General features: G+C 35.1%; 1 protein-coding gene across 4 annotated transcripts in view; it reads left to right on the forward strand.

Moving 5' to 3' along the window:
- Nucleotides 1-21,198, forward strand: part of LOC128550657 (chitin synthase chs-2-like) — a 44,654-nt gene extending 23,456 nt beyond the window's left edge. For 3 of the 4 annotated variants that reach the window (XM_053530119.1, XM_053530120.1, XM_053530121.1), the window contains 21 exons: nucleotides 4,299-4,418; nucleotides 4,820-5,007; nucleotides 5,554-6,007; nucleotides 6,256-7,308; nucleotides 7,606-7,775; nucleotides 8,077-8,156; nucleotides 8,619-8,727; nucleotides 9,194-9,347; nucleotides 9,727-9,937; nucleotides 10,598-10,798; nucleotides 10,933-11,097; nucleotides 11,336-11,568; nucleotides 13,162-13,326; nucleotides 14,054-14,230; nucleotides 14,523-14,691; nucleotides 15,216-15,389; nucleotides 15,982-16,262; nucleotides 16,490-16,736; nucleotides 17,488-17,597; nucleotides 18,045-18,231; nucleotides 18,754-21,198. In XM_053530119.1, coding sequence (XP_053386094.1) covers nucleotides 4,299-4,418; nucleotides 4,820-5,007; nucleotides 5,554-6,007; nucleotides 6,256-7,308; nucleotides 7,606-7,775; nucleotides 8,077-8,156; nucleotides 8,619-8,727; nucleotides 9,194-9,347; nucleotides 9,727-9,937; nucleotides 10,598-10,798; nucleotides 10,933-11,097; nucleotides 11,336-11,568; nucleotides 13,162-13,326; nucleotides 14,054-14,230; nucleotides 14,523-14,691; nucleotides 15,216-15,389; nucleotides 15,982-16,262; nucleotides 16,490-16,736; nucleotides 17,488-17,597; nucleotides 18,045-18,231; nucleotides 18,754-19,562 — 5,457 coding nt within the window. In that variant the 3' untranslated portion in view covers nucleotides 19,563-21,198. Of the gene's footprint in view, nucleotides 1-2,709; nucleotides 2,876-4,298; nucleotides 4,419-4,819; nucleotides 5,008-5,553; nucleotides 6,008-6,255; nucleotides 7,309-7,605; nucleotides 7,776-8,076; nucleotides 8,157-8,618; nucleotides 8,728-9,193; nucleotides 9,348-9,726; nucleotides 9,938-10,597; nucleotides 10,799-10,932; nucleotides 11,098-11,335; nucleotides 11,569-13,161; nucleotides 13,327-14,053; nucleotides 14,231-14,522; nucleotides 14,692-15,215; nucleotides 15,390-15,981; nucleotides 16,263-16,489; nucleotides 16,737-17,487; nucleotides 17,598-18,044; nucleotides 18,232-18,753 lie in introns of those variants that run through there. The other variant, XM_053530122.1, reaches the window with a different exon arrangement.
- The last annotated feature ends 2,795 nt before the right edge of the window (nucleotides 21,199-23,993 follow it).

Here is a 23,993-nt window from a genome sequence, read left to right on the forward strand (position 1 = left end):
ATTGTAATTGCCAAATACTTAATGCTGAGTAGAAAATACTTTACTTCATGCTGAGTGCCAAATACTAGATGTAATAAATTTAATACTACATACCAAAATGATATAATTAGGCTTATTTTCAAAACTTTGGGTTTTATGGATATGTATCTCTTAAACTAAGGTATTCAAAAGTGTAGAACGTTCTGTCAGTCAGGTCTGAAGTAATAGTATGTTATCCCGGTCATCTGAACATAGAATAGCAATTGTTTGGATTAAAATGTTAAGAAAAAAAAGTTTTTAAAAGAGGCAAAATTCTATTACGAAGACCCATGACAATCTAAAAAATGCAGTCATTTACAGAGGTATATTCAGCACGTTAAAACAATATGCATTTATTGTTTTACATTTCACAGTTAGTATTTATCATTTGTCGTTTTAACATTTAACAGTCGATATTCAACATAAAGCATTTTACAGTTAGTTCTATGGCATTAAATGTTTGGCATTAAGTATTTGACGAAACATTTTTTCTTTCTTCAAGTTATGTCACACGCGTTCATTCATGGTGGTGCATTTGTTTTGAGAACTTCTCCTGCCTAAAATACAGAACAGAACATAACATTCTATATCAAAACATGAAATTTCATCAACGGTCCCACTAATCTATTGAAATTTAAATTAAAATAGAGAAATTACAAGCAAACAAGTAGTGATTTGACGTAACAACAACTTTTTCACGAATTGTGCACAAAATCCTGTCACGAAATTTTGCACTTTACTTCAAAAATTGATTTATCATATTCGGTGTTTTCTGTCATATCAATCTAATTTAAGTTTTATGAATATATATGCTGAAATTAAAAAAGATAGAGTATAATTTTTAACACACTTAACATTGCTGAATATATTCAATGTTAACTTTAGGGCGTTTATGATTTAGAATGGAAACAAACATGTATGTTCTTATTTCCAAAACGATGCTGAGAGTAAAAAAATGAAAGTACAAATAGTTGGATGAAATGAGCGATATCTTTACCAGAAATTGATTGTGTATTCTATTTTCAGATCATAAAACTTAATTGTCTTTTTATAATATAAGAAAGTGTACCTCTTTACACAAAATTTAAGTAGAAAGACTGAAAAAGGGCCAGCAGGTCGTGCCGGCAAAAGTGAAATCTTTATATTTAAGATGCTATTGTAAACGGGCATGACAAAATGATATTGAGATTCTACTGTACGCGAGTTTAAATATAATTTTGCGGGAGTGTTAATATAATATTGAGATGCTACTGTTCCCGAGCGTGTCAATATAACGTTGAGACTGTGCGGACGTGTAAAAATAATACAGAAAAGGTATACTGTTTGTGGGCATGTAAAAATAACATTGAGAGTCTACTGTGCGTGGGCGTATAAATATACTTTTGCGGGCGTGTTAGTGTAATATTGAGATGTTACTGTGCGCGAGCGTGTAAATATTACAGGCGTATGAATACTAATAAAACATTGAGATCATTAGTGGCTACTGTACGCTTGTGTGTAAATATAATTTTGTCCTAATAATATTGAGGTGAAACTGTACGCGGGCAGGTCAACATGAAATTGAAATGCTACTGTACGCAAGCATGTCAATATAGAATAGTTGCATTTAGTGCTTATAGCATACATAATAAATCTAAATACATGCTTGTATCGCAATTTTCATTCCATATAAACTTAAGCGTTCATAAAAGCCATTTTTCCCATCAGATGGGTACCATTATGTGTAGCAAGTCACATTATGAACTTATCTAATGTTTACCAGCAGATGCTTATTATGCATAGTAACAACAGCACAGGTATACGGGTATGAAATCTCAGTCGCCCTTTTATTCACATGTTTACCTCTATAAACAATGTAACACAAACAAAATATATCAGAATTCTGCAAAAAGCAAAGGAAAACATATATACTGATAGTACTGTTTATCTTAAGTCTTTTTTTCCCTTTGATTAAACATAGACATTCCATTAGAGCTACACGGAAGAGTCTATGAGGCTGCATACATATAAACGTACGAGTACGTGTAGGTTTTGTTTTCAATATATTTGATAGGCGTTGAAGAGGTCAAGAACTTTTGCGTGGTTCTCACCGCAAACACGTTCTGACTCGATTTGCAACGCTTTCATCAAATAATAATCTGTTTTCACTTGATTTTTTTTTTCAAATATAATTGTGAATCAGTATTATAGATATCAGTGATCTTTGGAAGTTTGTATGAAATAGAATAGAATGAATTGATCGGTTCTTATTCATTTAAACACGATTACATCATTTTTGTGTATCAAAAATAAAAGATCTTCTCTACTAGAAATTTTACATTATTTCATTGACATCGATTAACATTAAAACATATAATTGACATTTGTTATCGGACTTGTTACCCAGCACTAAAACCGAACACTTTAATTTATTGATTGAATTTTTTAACCGGCTTGTACTTTTATATACTGGTATTTTAAACGAAAGTTTAAATACGTAACGACGCAGAATCACTCTTATTTACACAGGACATACCTATAACCATATTGCATAACTATGCGTGATTTCTAAAATATGTACGCCTTAATGACTTCATGACGTCATTGTACCAACATTAGTTACCCAGCTGATAAAAAAGGAACATATGGGGGCGTATAAGGAAAGTTATGAAAGTGATATATAAGCTGTTCAAAAATAAAAATTAATGGCAGAATAACTTTACAGGCCGGATAAAACGGTTATCTTTTTTACAACAAATTCACACGCTGAGATTAAAACAAATAAGTTACTACAGAAGTTTCTACGGATTTATGTTTTGTGTTAAATTATTCCTTTAAAATGGCGTTTGAAATGGAAATGGAAGATTTTTATTATAATGTAAGTTAATATTTTAAAGTTGTACGTAAGTTCTTCTTAAAAATAATTCTTACTTAATATATACTTGAGAAGTGTAATAAGTTTACATTTCAGTATTTACATTTGCTTTTTTAATATATCAGAATATATACATAACAAAAACAGGATACAATAGTAAATATGCTACTTGATTTTTTTACATATGTTTGGAAACAGGAAAACTGCTCTTCCCACATGTACGTGACACTGGGTCGATATTGGTTAAGTGCTATATATACATACATGTATGATTCGGGTATGATCAGCTGAAACTATTTTGACTTCCATTCAGGTTAAGCACTTCAGTAACAATTAATAAAAAAAATTCGGTATCTAAGTATTAGTTTAAAATGTTCGACTTCTTAATTGCATTGTTTAAAGTATAGGCGTGTTGGGAGATAAGTGTTCTGTCGCGATTTATCTCGTGACCCTACTTGTAACCCCCTTTAAACTCGCATCTTTATCAGACGCTGAAGTATTATAATTAGATTAGCGCACATTAATTAAGGGTAGAAACGTCGGAATTTACCCGCGAACAAAAATGTTGAACAAACAAGGAACGCTTTTTTCCGCCATAGAAAGTTGTAAGTAAAGAAAAAAATGCAGATCCAAAGTCCAACATGATGTCTAGACTAACTGTGATAAAATATGTTTAATCGGATGCAGCATCGATCATAAAAAGTAACTAAGTATGACATAGACGAAAATAAGACAGTCTTCTGCATTCTGACAAAGCCTTTAAAATGATTAGAAAGTCTAGGTAGTCAGATCTTATTTGAAAACTGTTTGACTGTAGGATATACTATATTTACTAAGTTGTGTAATTAATGTGTATGTATTTTACGAACGTTTTATTGAAACTGTTCATGCGCTTATCTAAACTGGAATAGGCCAGCAGCAATTCTTATTCATATGTTGGCTGGATTAGCATCTGAACCAAAACAATCCTTGTTTGTGTAAAAAGTCGCTAGTATGACCGATAGAAGCATATATAGAAGGAACTTAATAGCAAAGGCACGTCGACAGAGCCGACAAAAATATTTCCGGTTAGAAGCTTTAATATCTTATTATTTACTTTTTTTGTAATACAAAATATGTAGTTCAACTCGCCCGATCACAAATACAACACAGTACAAATATAGCACAACACAACTCAACACTCTGCAATTAAATATTTAGTATACTGATGTAACACAACAAAACACGGCTACAAGCATATACAATATGCGTAAGTAGGTTGCTTCTGGTGTAAACATTCACTTGAACAAGACATTCACTTGAACAAGTAAACATTCACTTGAACAAGACTGAGGTTCTTTCACTTAGACACGAGAGCGTAGATTAACAAGATATAGTCCAGTAAGTTGTAACACGCAAGACACCGCCATTTCTTGTTTGGTTTCAGGACAAACTACCGGATACGAACCTTTCGCCACCTACAGTAAAACGTATGATACCACTTCCGGTTATTAGTGTAGACGAGACGGACCCTATATTGAAAGAGAGATACAGAGACAGTATGGCCGTGAGTATTCATGTAATATAATTATATACATGTGGATTTCATACTTTTAGTAAAGTCATAATGTGTTAAGACAGGGGTTCCTTGGTTAGATAAAACTATCCTTCACAGATTTTTGGATATAGCTGTTGTTTTTGTACCATACCCGTGAAACGGATTGTAAACTTAAGGTGACATTATACATATAGGTTACACATTGTGACAGTATGTTGTGTAATACATGTAGTACATGTATTGACAAAAATATTTCATTAACCATTCATAGTACTTCTTCCATGTATGGTATATTGATTTTCAGTATTAATTTTGCTTTAAACAGAACATATTTCAAACAATTATGTTATATATGGACGAAATAGTACTTTGCATTAGCTTTTATTAATACAACAATTTTTGTTAACCAGATGGAAGAAGGTGTAACTAATCCGGCCTTTGACACACTAGACAGACTGCAAGTGAACGGAAACACGTGGAGTGAAACTAGCAGTGATAATAACAAAGATGACGCAATCAATTCCAGGAAAAGGAGTAGTTATGACATCACCGATAGCTTACCAAGATTGCCAAGAAAGCAGGATCGTGGCGACAGAAGGTTTATTGAAATTTTGTAAAAATAACCCTGAAAGCAAACACTATATTCACAAAACGATTTTATTATTAATGTTTTAACTTGTAGCAGCCTAAAGAAAACTCTTGTACTGACGGAATATTGTACAGTACACAGACGGAAGGATAGATATTTACTATCATATAACTCTATTTAATGCATGCTATATCTCTACAACATCATGAATATTTTGTTGCAAATGGCGAACCCCTTTTTAACCAGACTATGATGTAAATCAACCATTGCTTTGAAACCTTTCTTGTCTGTCATTAAAGTCTACATTGTCGAAAGAGGTTCTACATATCCTAGATCCCGTATACTGCCGTACATATCCTAGATCCCGTATACTGCAGTACATATCCTATATCCCGCATACTGCAGTACATATCCTAGATCCCGTATACTGCAGTAGTACTGCTCAGTAGTCATCCATTGTTGTTTTCATACGTCTTGAAAAAATGCTTTACAGTTGGAATCTTTATTATATCAATTAAATAATTGTAAATGTATGAAATTTGTCTTTATTGACAGCAATGTTCCATCAGACTCGGACAAGACAGCCACCCTGAAGTCCTGGGATGTATTCAGAGTTGTTAATAGAAGCAAGCAACGAGGAGTTGATGACGAATACTACAATGTCTGCTTGAAAGCAATTAAAGTGGTAGTGAGCATATTTCTGACTCTCTCAATCCTTGTGTTCACAATGCTCAGCAAAAGTACACTTTTCCTTATCACATCAAATGTGTATTCAAATGTGACTTTAGAGTGCGAGTTTATATCTGAAACGGGTGTGACGTCATGCAGGCGGGTACCTGCTGATCGTGTAAAGACAGACGCTTTCCACCCCTCGCCGAGCGTTCAGGCGAGATGGCTGTGGGCATTATTTTTAGTGGTATGTTCTCCACATCTTTTCACGTTTGGGAAATGCTTCTGGAGGATATGTTTCAAGAAAACTCGCAATCCTACGCCACGAGTCATGCTTCTGGTAAGAAAATGGTTTATTTACGTTTATCACGTCTATATTTCCTAAGTTTTGACTGTCAAGGGTAATAACTGATACCGTGGAACATCATCTTTTTATTGGAAATTTGCAAGTCTGAGTCTCGAGAATTTTACTAAAACAAATATTCACATGATATAAAATTAAATATTAAAAGTAAATTGCTTGCAAATATAATGACATCATTTATGACGTAACCTTAAGACGCAACCTTAAGATGATTTCTATTTTAGGTTCTTGCCATAGAAACACTGCACACGGCTGGAATGAGCATGTTTGCTTTCTATGTTCTGCCTTCAATGGACCCGTTACGTGGACTGGTTCTTACATTTGGCGTTGGCGTGATACCCGCATTGCTTAAAATGTTTGACACACAGAGGGAAGAAGGCCGCAAATTCTACGTTGTCGCCGCCGACATACTTGCGCTCGTAGTTCAGATTTCAATCCTTATACTTTGGCCTATAAAAAACTTAATCGATCATTCAAACACAGATCTTACTTGGACGATACCCGCCTCCCTGCTGCTGATATCGGTCGGATGGTGGGAAAATTATATTAACCGTTTTACAAAAATGGGAAAACTAGGAATTCGTTTGAAAGAATTCAAACACAATGTTCGACGCATGCGAACAAAGATTTACATCTTCGCTAGTATGTGGAAGATCATATTGACGCTCGGATTGATGACGGTGATGATGACGGCTGGAAATAAATCGTGTTTGAGTGTGCTGTACTTTGATATCGATTTTGCTCAAGATTGTCCACATCTTGTGAATCCCTCTGGGAATAACATTGACTCTGATTCATTCCACACAGACCCGTATTGGATCGCATTGATTCAAATTTTGTCGTGCCTAATGTGCTACCAATTTTCAAAAATAGCTTGCAAAGTGATGCTTCAAGTTGTTAGTTTTTCGCTTCCGCTGATGATTGCTGCTCCAATAATAGCTGGTCTATTTATAGCCAATTGCGAAGCTTGGAATGTTGATAAAATAACGAATCCTCTTTTGCCGCAATATTTGTATTGGACATGTGACATTAACGGGATCTCGCGAGGTTTCCTGGAGACGCTTTATTCGGATTACCTTCTTCCGGTTTCGCTATTATGGTGGCTTTCGTTTATGTGGGTAACATTCCACATATGGATGCCTCGTGTAGAAAGGCTTGTTCAGACTGAGAGGTTATTCGTTCAGCCTTTATACTGTGGAGTTATGCTGGAACAGTCCATGATGTTGAATAGGCGACGAGACGATCACGACAGGGGCGGAAGGCTTAGTTTAGATAAAGTAAGTGTGCTGCTGTCCTTTCAAACTAACATTTAACAGTTTTTTCCAGACATAATTATAATTCTTAAAGTTCCGAAATTATATTCATGTACATCAAATATTATTTTCAGTTCGGCGTTCATCACTGGTGGCATATATTTCTACGGCACGCGCTAAAAGCACGTTATCAAAACTTGTCTTAGCCTTAACAAAACTTATTTAACTAAGAAATATTACTAGTCCTAAAGTACTAAAGAAACGGATGCGTTCATACGGGGCAAAATGCAGAGTTTCTGTAGTGTTCTTTTATGTTTTCAGAAACGTAAAGCGGCTGAATTTGCAAAACTAAATGGCCCGTATCCCTCCCAGCTACCGATGACTCCACGTGACCCGGAGAGGCGGGAACCTGCTCCAATGATATATGTGTGCGCAACTATGTGGCACGAGACGGAAAAGGAAATGTTGCAGATGCTTACTTCTATTTTTAGGTATAGTTGAATTAAATAAAAACCATTCGAATAAAAGTGATAACTCGAATTTGATAGGCTGAGAATAAAAAATTGTCGTTTTAAGTGTTTTATTTTTTTTTATATTAGTTTCAGTGTTTACTGATTTTCAATCTCTTACATCTTACAAACTTACTAGCGAATTCACATCATGCGAAAAGAATGGTATATCTGAAGAGTAGCTGAAAACGTGTTTTTATTAGAAAATTGAAAAATGGAAATCTAGGTACATTCTGTATAATGTTTTGAAAAACAAATACCTCTTTTTTATATCACAAAACAGAATGGATGACGATCAGTGTGCAAGAAAGAATGCTCAAAGATTTTTCGACGTTGTGGACCCAGACTTCTACGAATTTGAGGGTAAAATATTAACCTTTAGCCTGCTGCCGGCAATGGATTATGCCTTTGCGACCAGTGCAGACCAAGATCAGCCTGCACATCCGTGCAGGCTGATCATGGTCTGCACCGTTCGCTATTCAGTCAGTAAATTTTCAGTGAACATCCCTTCGAATAATAAATGGTACTGCCCAAATTGAATGATGGATCAGTTCATTATAGAAATTAAGCAGGGTAAAGGTTAAAACGAGCAATAACTTACATTAGAGAATTATCATACAGCATAAAATTAGAAAATAGAAAAAAATGTGTAATACACGTCTGTCTAATTTGCAAATCTTACTTAGCTGACTTGTGTTTGCTAATCTCCATAAAAAGATTTAACGAATATTTTGCCATGCTAATCATCATTAGCATCATCATTTTCATCACAACCATGATTATCAGTATCAATACTATTAATGATATAATCAATATATATTTTAGCGCACGTGTTTTTCGACGACGCCTATGACCCTCACGACGATGAGACGTACGAGTATTATGTGAATAGTTTCGTCAGACAACTAGTGAGGACAATTGACAAAGCGGCAAGGTAAACATTTTTTAATTGTGACCATGTTTACAGAGGCACGTTAATCTTAGAATTATGACTGAATCTATGTTAAACAAAACTTCACAAATGCAAAAACAAATCTATACCTTAATTTCTGCAATCTACAATATGGCACTTTAGCAAGGTATAACGGATGACAAAGAATTATTCACACTTTTCCTCTAATTACATCAAATACCATGATAAACGCTACAATATGCATTTCAACCAATTATCCACCTGTCACAAAAAAGACATATTGCCATCCAACAAGAACGTTTGGTCGTCATAGGGTAAAGTAACTGCTGGACCTGAATCTATGTTAACTCATACCTTTACAAATTACTTTTACATTGTACAAATAAGAAAGATTTTTAAAAAATCGCAGAGAGGTATACTAATAAATATCAAAGTATCCTACTATAAAAAAGTCTGTTTGTTCTAACACAAGTAGCACTCATTACAGCAAGGTACATCGTGTCCCAATGCGGATTGCTCCACCAACACGGTACCCTACACCGTACGGAGGCCGGCTCGAATGGACCTTGCTTGGTGGTAATAAGCTAGTCGCCCATCTTAAGGACAAAACCAAGATTAGAATAAAGAAGCGATGGAGCCAGGTTTGAAATATTTGCCAACTATCTTGCATATTTCTGCTGACCACAAGTTGACTAACATTATTCTAACCAAGTATATACGATGCATATGACATTGTATATCTGCTATGAACTAGTAGCAGATTAATAACTGGAAATTTTGATGGTTTAAACATTAGCAGAAACTTTTTTAGACGGGCAGTCATTTTTTTGTTGAATGAATTTTATCCGATTTAAGGTTGTACTCTTTTAACATTCTACTGAATACAGCTCCTGCTTTACTAATAATTCCGATTCTACACGTTCTTCACGTGTATAATATTGTAACAACAATACATGCGGGGACATAGTGGGTGTTATTTGTCTGTATCATGTCTAAATATAACTATGTATCTCTCCTCAGGTTATGTACATGTACTATCTCCTCGGGCATAGGCTTGTGGGTCAGAATCTTGACGCCCGACGTAAGCAGGCACTGGCTGATAATACTTTTATCCTCACACTTGACGGTGACGTTGACTTTAAACCGTCGGCGGTGCAAATTCTTGTAGACAGAATGAAGAGAAATGACAAAGTGGGTGCAGCTTGCGGACGTATACATCCTATTGGAATGGGTGTGTGTTTTAATAAACATATGAGCCGCACCATGAAAAAACCAACATAGTGCGTTTGCGACCAGCATGGATCCAGACCAGCCTGCGCATCCACGCAGTCTGGTCAGGATCCATGCTGTTCGCTTTCAAAGCCTATTTTAATTAGAGAAACCGTTAGCGAACAGCATGGACCCTGACACGACTGCGCGGATGCGCAGGCTGGTCTTGATCCATGCTTGTCGCAAACACACTATGTTGGTTTTCTTATGGTGCGGCTCATATAATTAATATCCTCTTCCCTAACCCTAAACAAATACCACCAACAAGCACATAGTTCAAAAAAACAAAAACAAAAATACTATCAACCAGATATGTGCGAAGTCTGATTAGGTTCAAGTTTATTAACAAAGTGTAATCATACGATCAGGGTTTTTTTCTCGCAACTCGAATCTTACAAAAAAAAATCTCCATTAATGTATTTTGATTCGACATTAATTAAGAGATGATGACGTGTACAAGCTTATACTTTCGGAAATTAATAACATTGCAAATTATTTGTACTTGCAGTTCCGGTGTATCAGCTTTTGGGGTTTTTATACTGTAACTAATCTTTCAATTCAGAAACCCTTGCACTAAAAAATATAACTGCAGTTTGATATTTTATATCAATGTATTTTATAGGACCTATGATCTGGTACCAGAAATTTGAATACGCTATCAGCCATTGGTTACAAAAAGCAACGGAGCACATGATTGGCTGCGTACTCTGCAGTCCCGGATGTTTCAGTTTATTTCGAGGCTCGTCCCTCATGGACGACAATGTGATGGGAAAGTACGCGTCAATGTCCTCACAGGCAAAACATTACGTGCAGTATGATCAAGGTAATAAAAGCTCCTATTTTTAGAAATAAGGAATCACGAATAAAATTCATTATCTAAAATTTTGAATATTTAGAAATCACTTAATAATCTGTCTGTACAAAAATGCATTAAAGTTCAACACATTTATTTTATAGGTGAAGATAGATGGCTGTGTACTCTGCTCTTGCAACAGGGGTACCGTGTTGAATATTGTGCGGCCGCCGATGCGTTGACCTACGCCCCTGAAGGCTTCAAGGAGTTCTATAATCAAAGACGTCGTTGGTCACCGTCAACAATGGCCAACATAATGGACCTACTTGGTATGATTTTTAGTATCACGAACAAAGCTAAAAGAAAAGAAATTGAGCAATATAAAACCAGACAGAAAACATGCCAATTAGAGTTCAGACAGTTACATAACTGGCATTATCAAATGATAAGAAATGAAACGGAATCATAAGTTCTTACATGCTTACTCATTATATACTAATAATTTGCTACTTTACATGTAAACTTTAAAAGTTATTCACACAAACTTTACTTTATGTATATTTGTAGGGGACTGGAGGAACGTTGTGAAACTGAATGAAAATATTTCTTTATTGTACATCTCCTACCAGTTGTTGCTTTTCTGCTCTTCCTTACTGACGCCTGCCACCGTCTTTCTCCTTGTCACCGGGGCGCTTAACACAGCGTTCCCTGCTCTCGATCTGATGAAGTCTTTGTTGATAAACGCTATACCGATTGCTCTGTTTCTACTGGCCTGCTTCTTCTGCGATTCAAAATGGCAGGTATGTATGTGGATGGTTATAATTATAATTAGGATTGAAAAGAACTTCGCATACAAAGTTTTCTTTTAATAATATGAATTAAGGCACCGCCTAGCATGGGGATTTATCTTTTATATATCCGATTAGAAAGAAATATTCAACGATCAAGAAAGTGAAACTTCGTTCTAAACTGTAGTTTACATTTAGTGGCATCATATATCATACTGCAAAATTACGGGAAACCGTGACGGTGACGTCATTCAGCGTTCTCGCACTGGCTTTAGGATTGTTTTTGTTTGATTGCACTCCACGCAGAAACTTGACGGCCTTTACACTTCTTTACTGTTTTAAAAGTGTTTTTCATTTGCATGTACAGTTTTCATTACGAAAAAGAAGTAAAGTAATCATGTTAGCGCGGTTTACGAACTTCTATGACTGATTCGGGGTGCTCGGATGTTCATGCAGACAACCAGTCTGCGGTGTGTATATAAACCGGAACCGGAAAACATCGAAAAAATTACCTCAGTATATGCAGACAACAAAGACGAATAATTATATACGGACGTTACCGTCTCGGGGATTTTCATCCCCTAATATGAAAAAGGCAAAGCCTCTGAGCGAGCGTAGCTTAAACGGCAAAGAAACTATTCACTGCATAAAACAATTCCGAGAACATATTTACTTGAAAAGAAACAAAAATTTAGTGTCATTATACCTGTAACAGCGAATATCATACGTTGCAAAATTTATGGAAAGCCGGTGTCACGGTGACGTCATTACCTGTTTGTGGCGTTCTTATGGCTTTATGCTTATTTATGATATTTTATCCCATTTTCTGGCCAATGCTTGATCTTTTAAAAGAAAATCATATTTTTTTCTACCAACTGGAAATCTTTCTTGCATTATTTTTGAGTGATGGATAATATTCAGCAATCAAATGAAGTTCTGTATTCACTGCCAACAAAGCATTTCCTGTGAGCACCTGTCCTCTAGGGACACGCGCTTTGTAAAAGCAAAATTGAAATTATTTCCATAACATAACTTTTTTAAAAATAAAGACACCTAATGAACATAGAGATTGTAACTCAAATATAAAATTTAAAAAAACAAAACAATTTTCCCGTTTTTGACGGAAGTAGAACAAAATGGCGGCACCCAAAATGGCGGCGCCCAGACGAGAGGAAAATTTTTCAGCTACATCACTTTGTCCCATTCGGCACATTTTGTTATATTCGCGTACACATTGCCGTAAGGCGAGCTACGCGCTCGCAATTGCGCTTCGCGCAATTGCTCGCGAGCTACGCTCGCTATTAAGAGCTAACGCACGCTGCGTTCTGTTTACTCAGGGTGACTACTTTCCAGAATTTCTATATATAATTCTTTTTCATTTTCACTTTCGTTTCACATACATCGTGTTTGTACACTATTAAACGATAACCGTACATTTCATTAATGCAAAGATAAAAAATGTGATCTAATGTGAGACATAGATGCATAAAGAAATTAAATAAGAGCTTCACACGCTGAGTATTTCTATTTTTTATATAATATCGGAATTTTGAGGTTTACAAAGAAAATAAGTCTGTGTAAAATGTTGAGTTGATTTGATTTCAGTTGCGATTGGCAGAGATACTGTCCGCCGCCTACGCTCTCTGCATGATGATAGTCGTGGTTGGGCTTGGGCTCAACATGATCTTAGAGGGGATGTGCTCCCCCACTGCAATCTTCCTGTTTTTCTTATTGGGCGTATTCATTGTCTCCGCTATACTCCATCCGCAGGTACGGATATATGTTGTCTAAATTTGCGGTTTATTCTCTTTGCTTAATCAAAAATATACCTTGAAAATGTGTTAATCGCGAAATTGGAAATGCTTTAAATTTTTGAACCAGCCCAAATATGTAATTCAAACTGAATATCTTAAATAAAATCAAGTGCACATGAATGAAAAATAACAGCAAAAGTAAAACAAATCTGATTATATTCTTAACTAAAAACTTATCCTCTCCGCTAGCTTAAGATATCCGGTCCACAAATAAGCTAGTTCTATATAACAATACATCAAATATTGATGCCTGGAAAGCTCAGATCTTGATATCATTTGAAAGTGCATTGTCTACTGAAAAAGAAAATATAAATAACTTGGCAAAATATGTTATAGATTTTTTCTTTTTATTTTATAGTTTTCAATGATACTTCAACAGAAATCCAGTTATTACAGTGTAAGAGTCATCATTTCACAGCCAAAAACATGACTGTAGTGATTCGTGCATATTATTATTGTCATCTTATTTACTAATTCTCGTTCGGTAGACACATCTCTTTCAAATGATACCAAAAACATGGGGTCACCAGGCATCAAAATGTTACCTATTTGTGGTTCGGATACCTTAAAAAAATTGTTCAACCATACTCTTGTAAAATTCTTGTAAGAATAGAAGTGTTTACAATAGCATAAAACACCAAACCTACAAAAATGCTGATATATACTATCCTTTATTACAACAGGAGTTTTACTGCCTCCTGCACGGCGCCCTCTACTTCCTGGCTGTTCCAAGCATGTCAATGTTGCTGATGATATATTCAATTTGCAATATGCACGTGGTATCCTGGGGAACCAGAGAATCTGCGACAGCCGTCAACCCTAACGAGAAACCAGCGAAGAAACCTGATAGCAAGCTTCAGGTTGGCCACTACTAAATCTGAAATATTATCGAAATACTGGCTTTTTAAGTAGTTTTCTTATTATTTTTTTTGGAAAATTTAATTATTGCTATTTCAGCAACACAGAAATCACTAAAAGTGATTAAGAGATTATGCCTTCATAAGCCCTTTCAGAGAATACAGAAGGAATGTTTGTATTAGTGATATTTAATCGAAGAAAATGCATTAAAACAATTGTTTGATAACATAAATTATAATTATATGACTTTTGATGATATATTATAAAGATTTACCCGTATCTAATCATTTACAGTCCCTGCTTCAAAAGTTCTCCAGAGATGAGGAGTTGGATAGCGACTATGGATTTTCTTTTGGAAATCTGTTTCGATGTTTATGCTGTCCCAAACCTAAACAAGACAGTAGTGAGAAGAAATTTGAGATGGTTCTGGAAAAACTTGAAACGATCGAGCGGGCAGTCACAGGTAGGTGTATGCTTTTGTCTACAGATTCAGCCGCCGTAATTTGTTCGTCAGACCCCCGAGACATCATAGTTGATTCGACTTAAGGAAGTGGGGAAGGTGGAGTGTTATCAACACTTCTTATAGAATGGGCTTTAATGCCTCAGTCATGATCAGTTAAGAATTGCAAAAGCTTTGGCACACTGAATTTAGGTGTTTAATTGTATTCGGGGGATGATCGACTGCGCATGCTCATGCGTTTTGGTCGAATTTACTTGGTCTATAATAGGTAGAAATTTTGATGGTTCAGCAGGAAAAACACGTGTGTTTACATGTGTGTCTGTCCACATTGGACTTATTAAACTCGTTAAATAAAATTGATAAAATGCTCGGTAGAGCCTTGCGTTTTTTTTATTTTATTCAACTCGTTTAATAAATTAAATATGAAAAGACACTGATGTAAAATCCTCTATGTCCAGGATATTGAGGCTGAACATTTAGTTAAATGCAACGAATGAAATTGATGAATTCTGATTTCATTTAAATAGGACAACAAGATAATTTAGAAGTTAACACTGGAAGTGAAAGAGATGTGTCTGCGGACGAAGGAGTTAGTGTGACATTCGAGACAGTTAAGGAGGATAACAAAGATGGTCTGAGGAGAAGAAAAGAGAGCTCGAAGAGTGACAGTGAGACTGTGGTGGTGCAGAATGAGTATGAAGGTAAGGTTTTATACTACTTCAACTTATCAAGTTTTTTTTGTGGTGTACGTGTATATTTCACGAACGTCAAGTTGTATACTCGGGTCAGTGTAAACCAAAACGCCTCAAGATGAAACGGAAAGTCATGTTTAGAGGGAGTAACTTTTTACAGTTAAAAAAAACTAATGTTAGATTAAACTGAAATGCTAGTTAAGGAAAATTGCAGTTCTGAAACTAAACCTATTTTCAGAGTGAAAAAGAAACACACTTAAACTCAGTAAAAATCTCGTCAGTCGTAACCGAGCCAATAGTTGTGAATCAAATGAGCCGTGCCATGGGAAAACCAACATAGTGGGTTTGCGACCAGCATGGATCCAGACCAGCCTGCGCATCCGCGCAGTCTGGTCAGGATCCATGCTGTTCGCTTTCAAAGCCTATAGTAATTAGAGAAACTGTTAGCGAGCAGCATGGATCCTGACCAGACTGCGCGGATGCGCAGGCTGGTCTGGATCCATGCTGGTCGCATACCCACTATGTTGGTTTTCTCATGGCACGGCTCAAATCATACTTTAAAAAATTCATTTATTTCAATGTATCCATTTAATGCTTTCAGTCACAAATCCTTTGTACAAACCAACTTTGGTATCACATGAAGATGAAAACACACCCAAGTGGCTTGACGACGAAGACCTCGGGAAAGGTCGCACACGTTACATTGGGAATGACGAGAAAGCCTTCTGGAAGGACCTAATAAAGAAATACCTACTACCGCTAGAGAAGAACGAAGCGCAACAAAAGAAAGTACAACAAGATCTGATAGAACTAAGAAACAAAATGAGTCTGATGTTTTTCATGCTGAATGGATTGTTTATTGTGATAATTTTCACACTTCAGGTAGAATATGTTCTGTGTCATATTACATCATTTTGGATTATCATTATAGTTTATCATGTCCTGGGATATTTTTAGATTACAAATTTGTAACTCTAATATTTAACGGCAAACAAAGAGCGTTATCATGTTTTCATTTGCACATCTATCATAATGCTTTTTAGCGGATTTACAGAAGCAAGAATCACTAAGAATGACTTGTACTTTTACAAATGAAACTCATTTTTCAGTATACAAATGCTGTTAAAGAAGGACATGGTCTAAGCATACCGCTACCGTGCTATTCAACAAATGGTCGGCGACTTACTTTGGAACCGATTTCTCTGCTCTTCATGTTTGTCTATGGAATTGCCCTGGTCATTCAGTTTGTATCCATGTTCTTCCATCGACTAGGAACGGCACTACATATCATAAGCTCAACAGAAATCAACTGTATGAAGCCAAACACTAGTGAAATAAATTCGATGGATATCGCAAGTATGTATACATTGTGCTAACACGTCTATTTCGTCATATTTTAATGGAACATAGCGGTCCAGAGTCCACTAATTCTATTTCTGATTTCTTTCTAAACAAGTAATAAATAAAGACCCATTGCAAATAAATACCATTTTACAGAATTAATTTTGCCGTACGTTAAGCGTTCTGGTAAGTGCGCACTAATCCATGGACCAAAAAATCATGAGCTTATAATCAGTACTGTGTATTGAACCATTTCCAGCTTCATTGAGTCAAGTAGGAATAAAATAACTGGAACATAAATTAGTGATCCTTTACCTTTGGCACGCTGCTATGCTGTGCTTACACATAATTGTATTTATTGTATCGAATAGTATGTATTGTCCATTTTCCAGCTTACCACCATATATAAGTATAAATTATCATTTCTAATTATTGCATGATTTCTTATATAATCGCCGGTCAGTAGTTGATGCTATGGACCGGTCTATAGTTTAACAATAAATTTTACAGGGCTTATGTCAAAACTTGAAGACAAAATTATGAAACCTCATTTCTGATGTCATGTTTATGTTATAAAACACTTATTGAATGACTTGCTAGTCAAGAGTGAAAACTATCTGTCTTCTGTCCTTCGGACCTTGGGCAATAATTCTCACTGTTGACCGGCAAGCCATTAACAAGTGTACAGTATTCATATGCAACTAATTAAAAATTGATATTAGTGTAAATGATACTGCTGATACTAATGGCATTGACACTGATGTAGGTAAGATAGCACTGGTGAAAGAAATGCAGCAGATGGATGACGAGGATGACAAGATGTCAGTGACAACTACAGCTAGTAGTGATATAGATGAAGACAGCAGTATTACACAGGTGAACGTCTTTCTTATATACCAGTATTGAAAAGATAATCCGACATGTTGCATGCAGTCGTAAAAAGGTTTCCTAAAATAGGATGTAAAGTAGAAAAAATAATGTTATACGTTAAGGGCACTCGTAAAAGGGTTTGGGTAAAAATAAACCACTAATTGTAAAACTGCTTATATAGCTTACGAATCGTGGAACAGTTTCCAGAGACCTACTGACATTACATGTGACTGGAAGAAAGAAAATGTGAGCGCACAACTCGGGTGGGCTTAATTTGAAACGCATAAACTATTGAGTTAAATAATGTAATGCATGTCTCAGTCTGTCCAATTTAGAACTAACTTATTTACTTGATTCAACATTGTCATCAGCGGTTTTGTTACAAACGTAAATAAAAGTATAGTCAAGACGTTGTGTTATGACCCTAAGAAAATAATTTTTCAAACTATACAGGATGACTCACCGAAAATCAAACGACGTAAGACGGTGATTAGAATAACAAAGCGGAAGCGTCAGCAGCAGCAACAAGGGGAGGTAACAACTGGTGGTAACCTTGGAAGCAAATTTATGAAGAACTTTATGGATCTAGCAAATGACCTAAGAAAGGAGAGAGTCAGCGAAAGCAGTAGTCATTCTCAGGGTAAGTTTCTACACTATCTAGTATATTCGTATACTTTACAGAAACATATAAAACAAAGTCAAAGTCCTTTATTCTTCAACACGAAAAGCTAGGACGTATGGTAACATTATACAGCGAATACCAAATTTTATCATATTTCCAACTTGGTTTCGATACAAAGCACATTTTATTTGTACGAATATAGTTAAAATGTTGTCAGCTACAACCCTTGGTACTTATTTATCACCAACCAAATGCTGACTTTTTAAAACAAATACTTTGTAATGAATATAGATACCGAAGTTAGATGTGTCCTGTACTGGGTTCGAACAATAAGAGAACAACCCAACAGTCCGGTATTTTACTGTTAAACAACTATGCTAGCTTAAGCTATTTTATTGTTATTTTATCTTTATACACACTTACAATTATATGCATATAATTTACAATTTTATATATTATCTAAATGTCAAATTAAGAAATAATCTACTTGAGCGTTAAATGGTTTTAAGTGTAGTGTTTTCGTACGTGTGTGTTTTGCAGGGAGGCTAGGCAGACGACACGGAAGTAGCGGAAACAAACGAAAGAGCAAACGAGCTATGAGAGCAATGAATTCAATACAACATGATAAAGACCGAGTACTGAAGAAGGCCGAAGCCATAGAAACAAAATGGCAGAAAATTTCCCGTAATAATCGAAACAGTGGAGACAACTCTATGAATAAAGTTGACTCCTGGCTCCATCTGGTGAGGGATGTATTGACGCAGTCAAGGACCAGTCTAAATACTATTGGTGAGGAAGAAAAACGCAGTTCCCTACCTTGGAGGAATAGACTGAGCAGAGCCAGTTCATTGGAGACAATCAGCCAAGATGAAGCAAAAATTCGCAGTCTACCGAAAAGAGCTAGCTTTGCAGGAGCATCGCAACTAAATATAATAGCTGATAACGAAGAAGAAGATGAAATTGCTATTAACCCAAAGAAAAAGAATAATCATCACAGAAATGTTCATGTAGATGTTTATGATAATACAGTAGAGAGGCGTCCAAAAACAGACATGAGTAAAAATAATCTGTCACGCAGATCAGAACCTTTGTTGAAAATTCCAAAGGCCCAGGACAATACAAGACCTCATTCGTCTGTGACTCCTAGAATAAGCGAGGAGGACGCAAGAGCGAACTCAATAGAGTCCGAGTCTGATATTTCTGACCAATCAGAGACCGGGTCAACGTCTCGGACAGCTTCGGTTACCTTCAGTAACAATCATGAATACATTAGTTCAAATTATAGGGAAGCTGGGAGCAAAAGTGTGTCAGCACCGGATGATGTGTTTGAAGAAAGCGAGAGCAGTTGATAATGAATGAAATGAATTGTTTGCTTGAATGTGATGAACATCGTATAAAAATGAAAGACAATGACAGTATAAATGAATGATATTATGAATTAGGTGACTTTGTTGTGTTGATAGCAATTAAACGGGGTAATAGTATAAAAGCATGAAGTAAGAAACTAGGTAAGTGCAAAATGGTGCGGATAGTAAAGCATGTTTGGTTCCCGTTATGTAGTAGTTGATTGTCAGGAATATCGTGCGTTTGTTCCTCTCTTCTTTCAATAAAGAAAGAAAGGCATATTACATTGGTACGTTTCTGCGTGTATTTGAGAAAAAATAAATGAACGTGTAACAATGATGCCAGTAATGTAAATATTAGTGAAGTCATATGGAGCGATATATTTATTTCGATGCTTGCTTATTACGTTATTATGTTGTTGTTATTGTTGTTTATGTTGTTGTTTTTGTTGTTGTTATTAAACATGTAAATAATGCACAGGGTAGATAAATGTTTTGTTTACCACAATGCAACTAAGAAACATGCAAATCTTTTGATTTTTCTTGAAAATAATCATATTTCAGGCAGTAGGTAACAATCTGCTAGCTGAATGTGTTTTTTAGTTTCAAATAATTTATAATTTTTACTTCTTGCGAACGAACGGATAATTCTGACTTTGAGAAAATCATTCATGTCCGTAAATAGACATCTTGTGTATGCTACTTTTTTCATATTTGGTATACACATAGTTCTAAAAGAAATACTCTGTGATTCTAACTTGGTTCATAGGTTATGTCATATTTAACGAAGCGTTTTATTGTTCTGTTTAACTTCATAAAGTACTTTAATTTCTAGTTGTTTATTGATAATTTTAACACGACCCGATTCATTGTACTAGTAAACAAAGAAGGCTGAAAATTGTATGGCAAAAAGAATTCGATAGAAAACAGGCAAAATTTTTAATATCTATTGGATGTCGTCAATGATGTATTTAAAATCATTGGTAACGTGTTAGAATCGAAATAATATATCTCATTAAGAGATTTGCTCTTGAATAAAACAGTTGTTTTTCGGTCAGATGCGTGTTATTATATCACTCGGGCTGCGTCCTCGTGATATAATTCCTTCGCATCTGAACTCAAATAAAAATATTTTATTCCACGACAAATCACAAAATGAGTTATATTATTTTCTTAAATAATATTTTTAACAATTTTGTAGATAAATATCATTTTATAGAATTCATTACAATTCCAGGCCTATATTACCATTGTTATCATTTTCTTGAGTACCAATGGTTATCCGCACAAATTTTAAATAAGTAACTAATTATTCTGTAAAAAATGCAGGTAGACAAATTAGTCCATAGTAATAGTTAATATGATCGGGATGCTCTGATATTATTGTATAATAAGTGTTCATTTATTGTTCTTCTTTCTTTAATCTGTGATGGAACGTGTTTGTAATCTGTTAGCTGAACATATGTATAAAATGTAAATAAAAAACATTTTAAAATATATTTAATTATAATTTTAAATTTTCAGAAAATGTCTAAAGTTGAGTTTGACTAGTCTCTTTTGCGTTCTAGAATGCACGAAAATTTCGTGAAAATGATCGAATCTAGAACTGAATGAAATGTCAAATCGAAATCATTTTCTGAATAAAGATATGGTATAATTCACTGCTTTTGTTATCTAATTGTCATTTGGCGTTTCAGCTGCATATAGTATCGAACGATCACCCACTTTAATAATAGTATTACTTATAAAAGAAAAGATCTGGAACCACTGCCCTACCCTTGCCTGATCGTAAGAGGCGACAAATAGTGTCTGAAAGCTTGGTTTTCCTTTATCTCTACGGTTCCAACAGGTATAAAAGTTGTGATTCCATAAGTTTGACGGCTATCAATTAACCTGTAATATGTTGGTGCGCCGTAAACGTTTAATGAAATACAGTTTCATAAAATCTGTAATGAATTTTATAGCAAACCCAAATTTTACTCTTTTGACCGAGTTACTGAACTTAGCTTCCATTCAAATGTAAAAATAGCTGACCAACGACCCCGGCTTGACTTGCACCTGGTCAGAGCTACGATGACCTCTCATGAAACAAAAAATCTGTCATTCCAGCTTATTTAGAAAATGAACACACGATAGACTGTATCCTTATTAATCCACAAATAGATAAGAAAACAAATGAATTCGAATAAGCTAGCGATTGCCCTACTGCACGATTTTAAATCATTTCTATCATAATATTCGGCCTTTACTTATAAGATAAAATATAATTATAAAAATATTTAGGATAAACACGGATACAGATAAACTGCGGTTGCACGTATATTGGCAACGGTTAATAAGTAAGTGTGGGTACGTGCAACATGGACCATTGCAAGCTATACAGTCATGAAGCTACAATTATTCTAAAAGAAATGCAACATACCAGCTAGATAAATCTAACAACTGTAGCAAATTTGAACAGAAGAAAACAAAAGTCATATAATCTTTTTCTATAATCACCGAAAACGATCCAATTCATTTATCATTTAGGAGGAATCGACAATTGAGCAATTCAATATAAACATATATGTATCATTTAATGAACGGAACGGAACAGAACAGAAAATTTATTTAACGAGTACACTACAGGTACATTGTTAAATAAACATAAACATTTATACTTTTACATAATACGATTCTCACGGACATGCATACAAATGAAATTGACAAATATAACGGAATCTCATGAGAAAAATCGATTGCGTTACAAAAAGGAAGACATATTTCCATCAAAAAAATACACATGTGCTAAGCAAGTAGCTGACGTTTATAAACTTAATCCTTAATTCATCATACAAAGTTGAGAATTAACAGAAATAAAGAGCAAGTGAGATATGTCATTCAATTCAAACTCTGCGAGATACCTAAGTATCAGGAATCACAAAGTTCTGTTATGCTACAATCAATTTCTCAATCTGCTAACTGGTAATCTACAAATGTTTAGAAAGTATATTTCAGCTGTAATTTGCTTTTATAATATATTAAATTAGCATAGATTAAGTAAGATGGATTTGTTTTTGGACTGGAACAATAGCGTAAATTTAAACATACTAGGGTGGGCATAATAAGATCGTTTAATAAACTGATTTCGTATTTGCTCACATGCTTTACACTTCAAAATGAAATTTGAGTGAACCAGTTACTAAACAAGATAATATCAACATCTTATTAACTGACATATAATTATAAGACAGATCAATTATAAATAACAGATGTGCTCATCTGCCACATTCTCATAAATGATCTGTACATTTCACTTTTGGTTATCAAGTTCGATCGCAAATAATCAGAATGCAGATGGATATATGATTTATATCAATATATCAACAAAAAAAAAGTATGACTTCATCTTAGTGCAAGACAATCCACCAACTTTAATATAATTAAAGAAAAAGGTGACATGGATGTTTACTTTAGGATTAAAAGTACAAAATGATTTGTCTAAAAGAATGTCCACACGTTGCGAACAGGCAATATATTTCAAATTGTGATGTAAGATTTTAATTTAGGCAGTAGTTATCACTAGCTATATAATAATCAGTCTTATACAGGCCTTAATTGCTCCAGGAAACGCTGAAATGTTAAAGGCACACTGCCAATGGATAAAGAGACCAATGCAGTGATTGTTTTAAAACATGCATAAGATTTCGTAATGTTCCTTTTTAAGATGATCATGTCACACAATAATGCAAGCATATCCAATGCGTACCTCTCTCAATACATGTCGTGTTGTAGATATTAGATTAAGGGACTGGAAGATGAAATATCGTTTCAGTAAATATGTTGTTTAGTCATACGTTCTAAGATCTTAAATAGAGCTTGTACGGAGAAAACAACTGTGTCTTTTAGGGATATTGACACTAAATAGGCAAAAAAGTTGCAAACATTATAGTCCCATAATGGCGAATTGTTTAGACAAGGTCGTATGTCGTCCGTCGTTTTGGTAGACGCACGACAAGACGCTCGACAAGACACGCGACAAGACGTATGACAATGCGACATGACACACGACAATGTGACATGACGCGTAACAACATTATCGTATTGTGTGTCGGCCGACTATTTGTTTAGATCGATGCACGACATGCGATGCTTAGAGGTTATTATACAAGGTTGGATGGCATACTAGGAGAGGTATTGACCATTTCGACATTATAAGATAAATCCCGTTCTCCGGTATTTCCGTAAACCGGTATACAACGACCGTGTACAATATTAATTAGTGATTATTTTTGCCAGAAGATGAGGATTTAGGAAAATTCTCACTTTCTCACAATGAAAATACTATTTTACGACATAGGCAACAAAATCTTTGCACAAAAAAATTGTTTACCCTAAAAAGGGAGAATAACTTCACACCATCGGTATCGAGCTACGGAAGCGGCAGTTTAGAACAAA

Source organism: Mercenaria mercenaria, chromosome 18 (assembly GCF_021730395.1).
Source record: "Mercenaria mercenaria strain notata chromosome 18, MADL_Memer_1, whole genome shotgun sequence".
Classification (NCBI taxonomy): domain Eukaryota; kingdom Metazoa; phylum Mollusca; class Bivalvia; order Venerida; family Veneridae; genus Mercenaria; species Mercenaria mercenaria.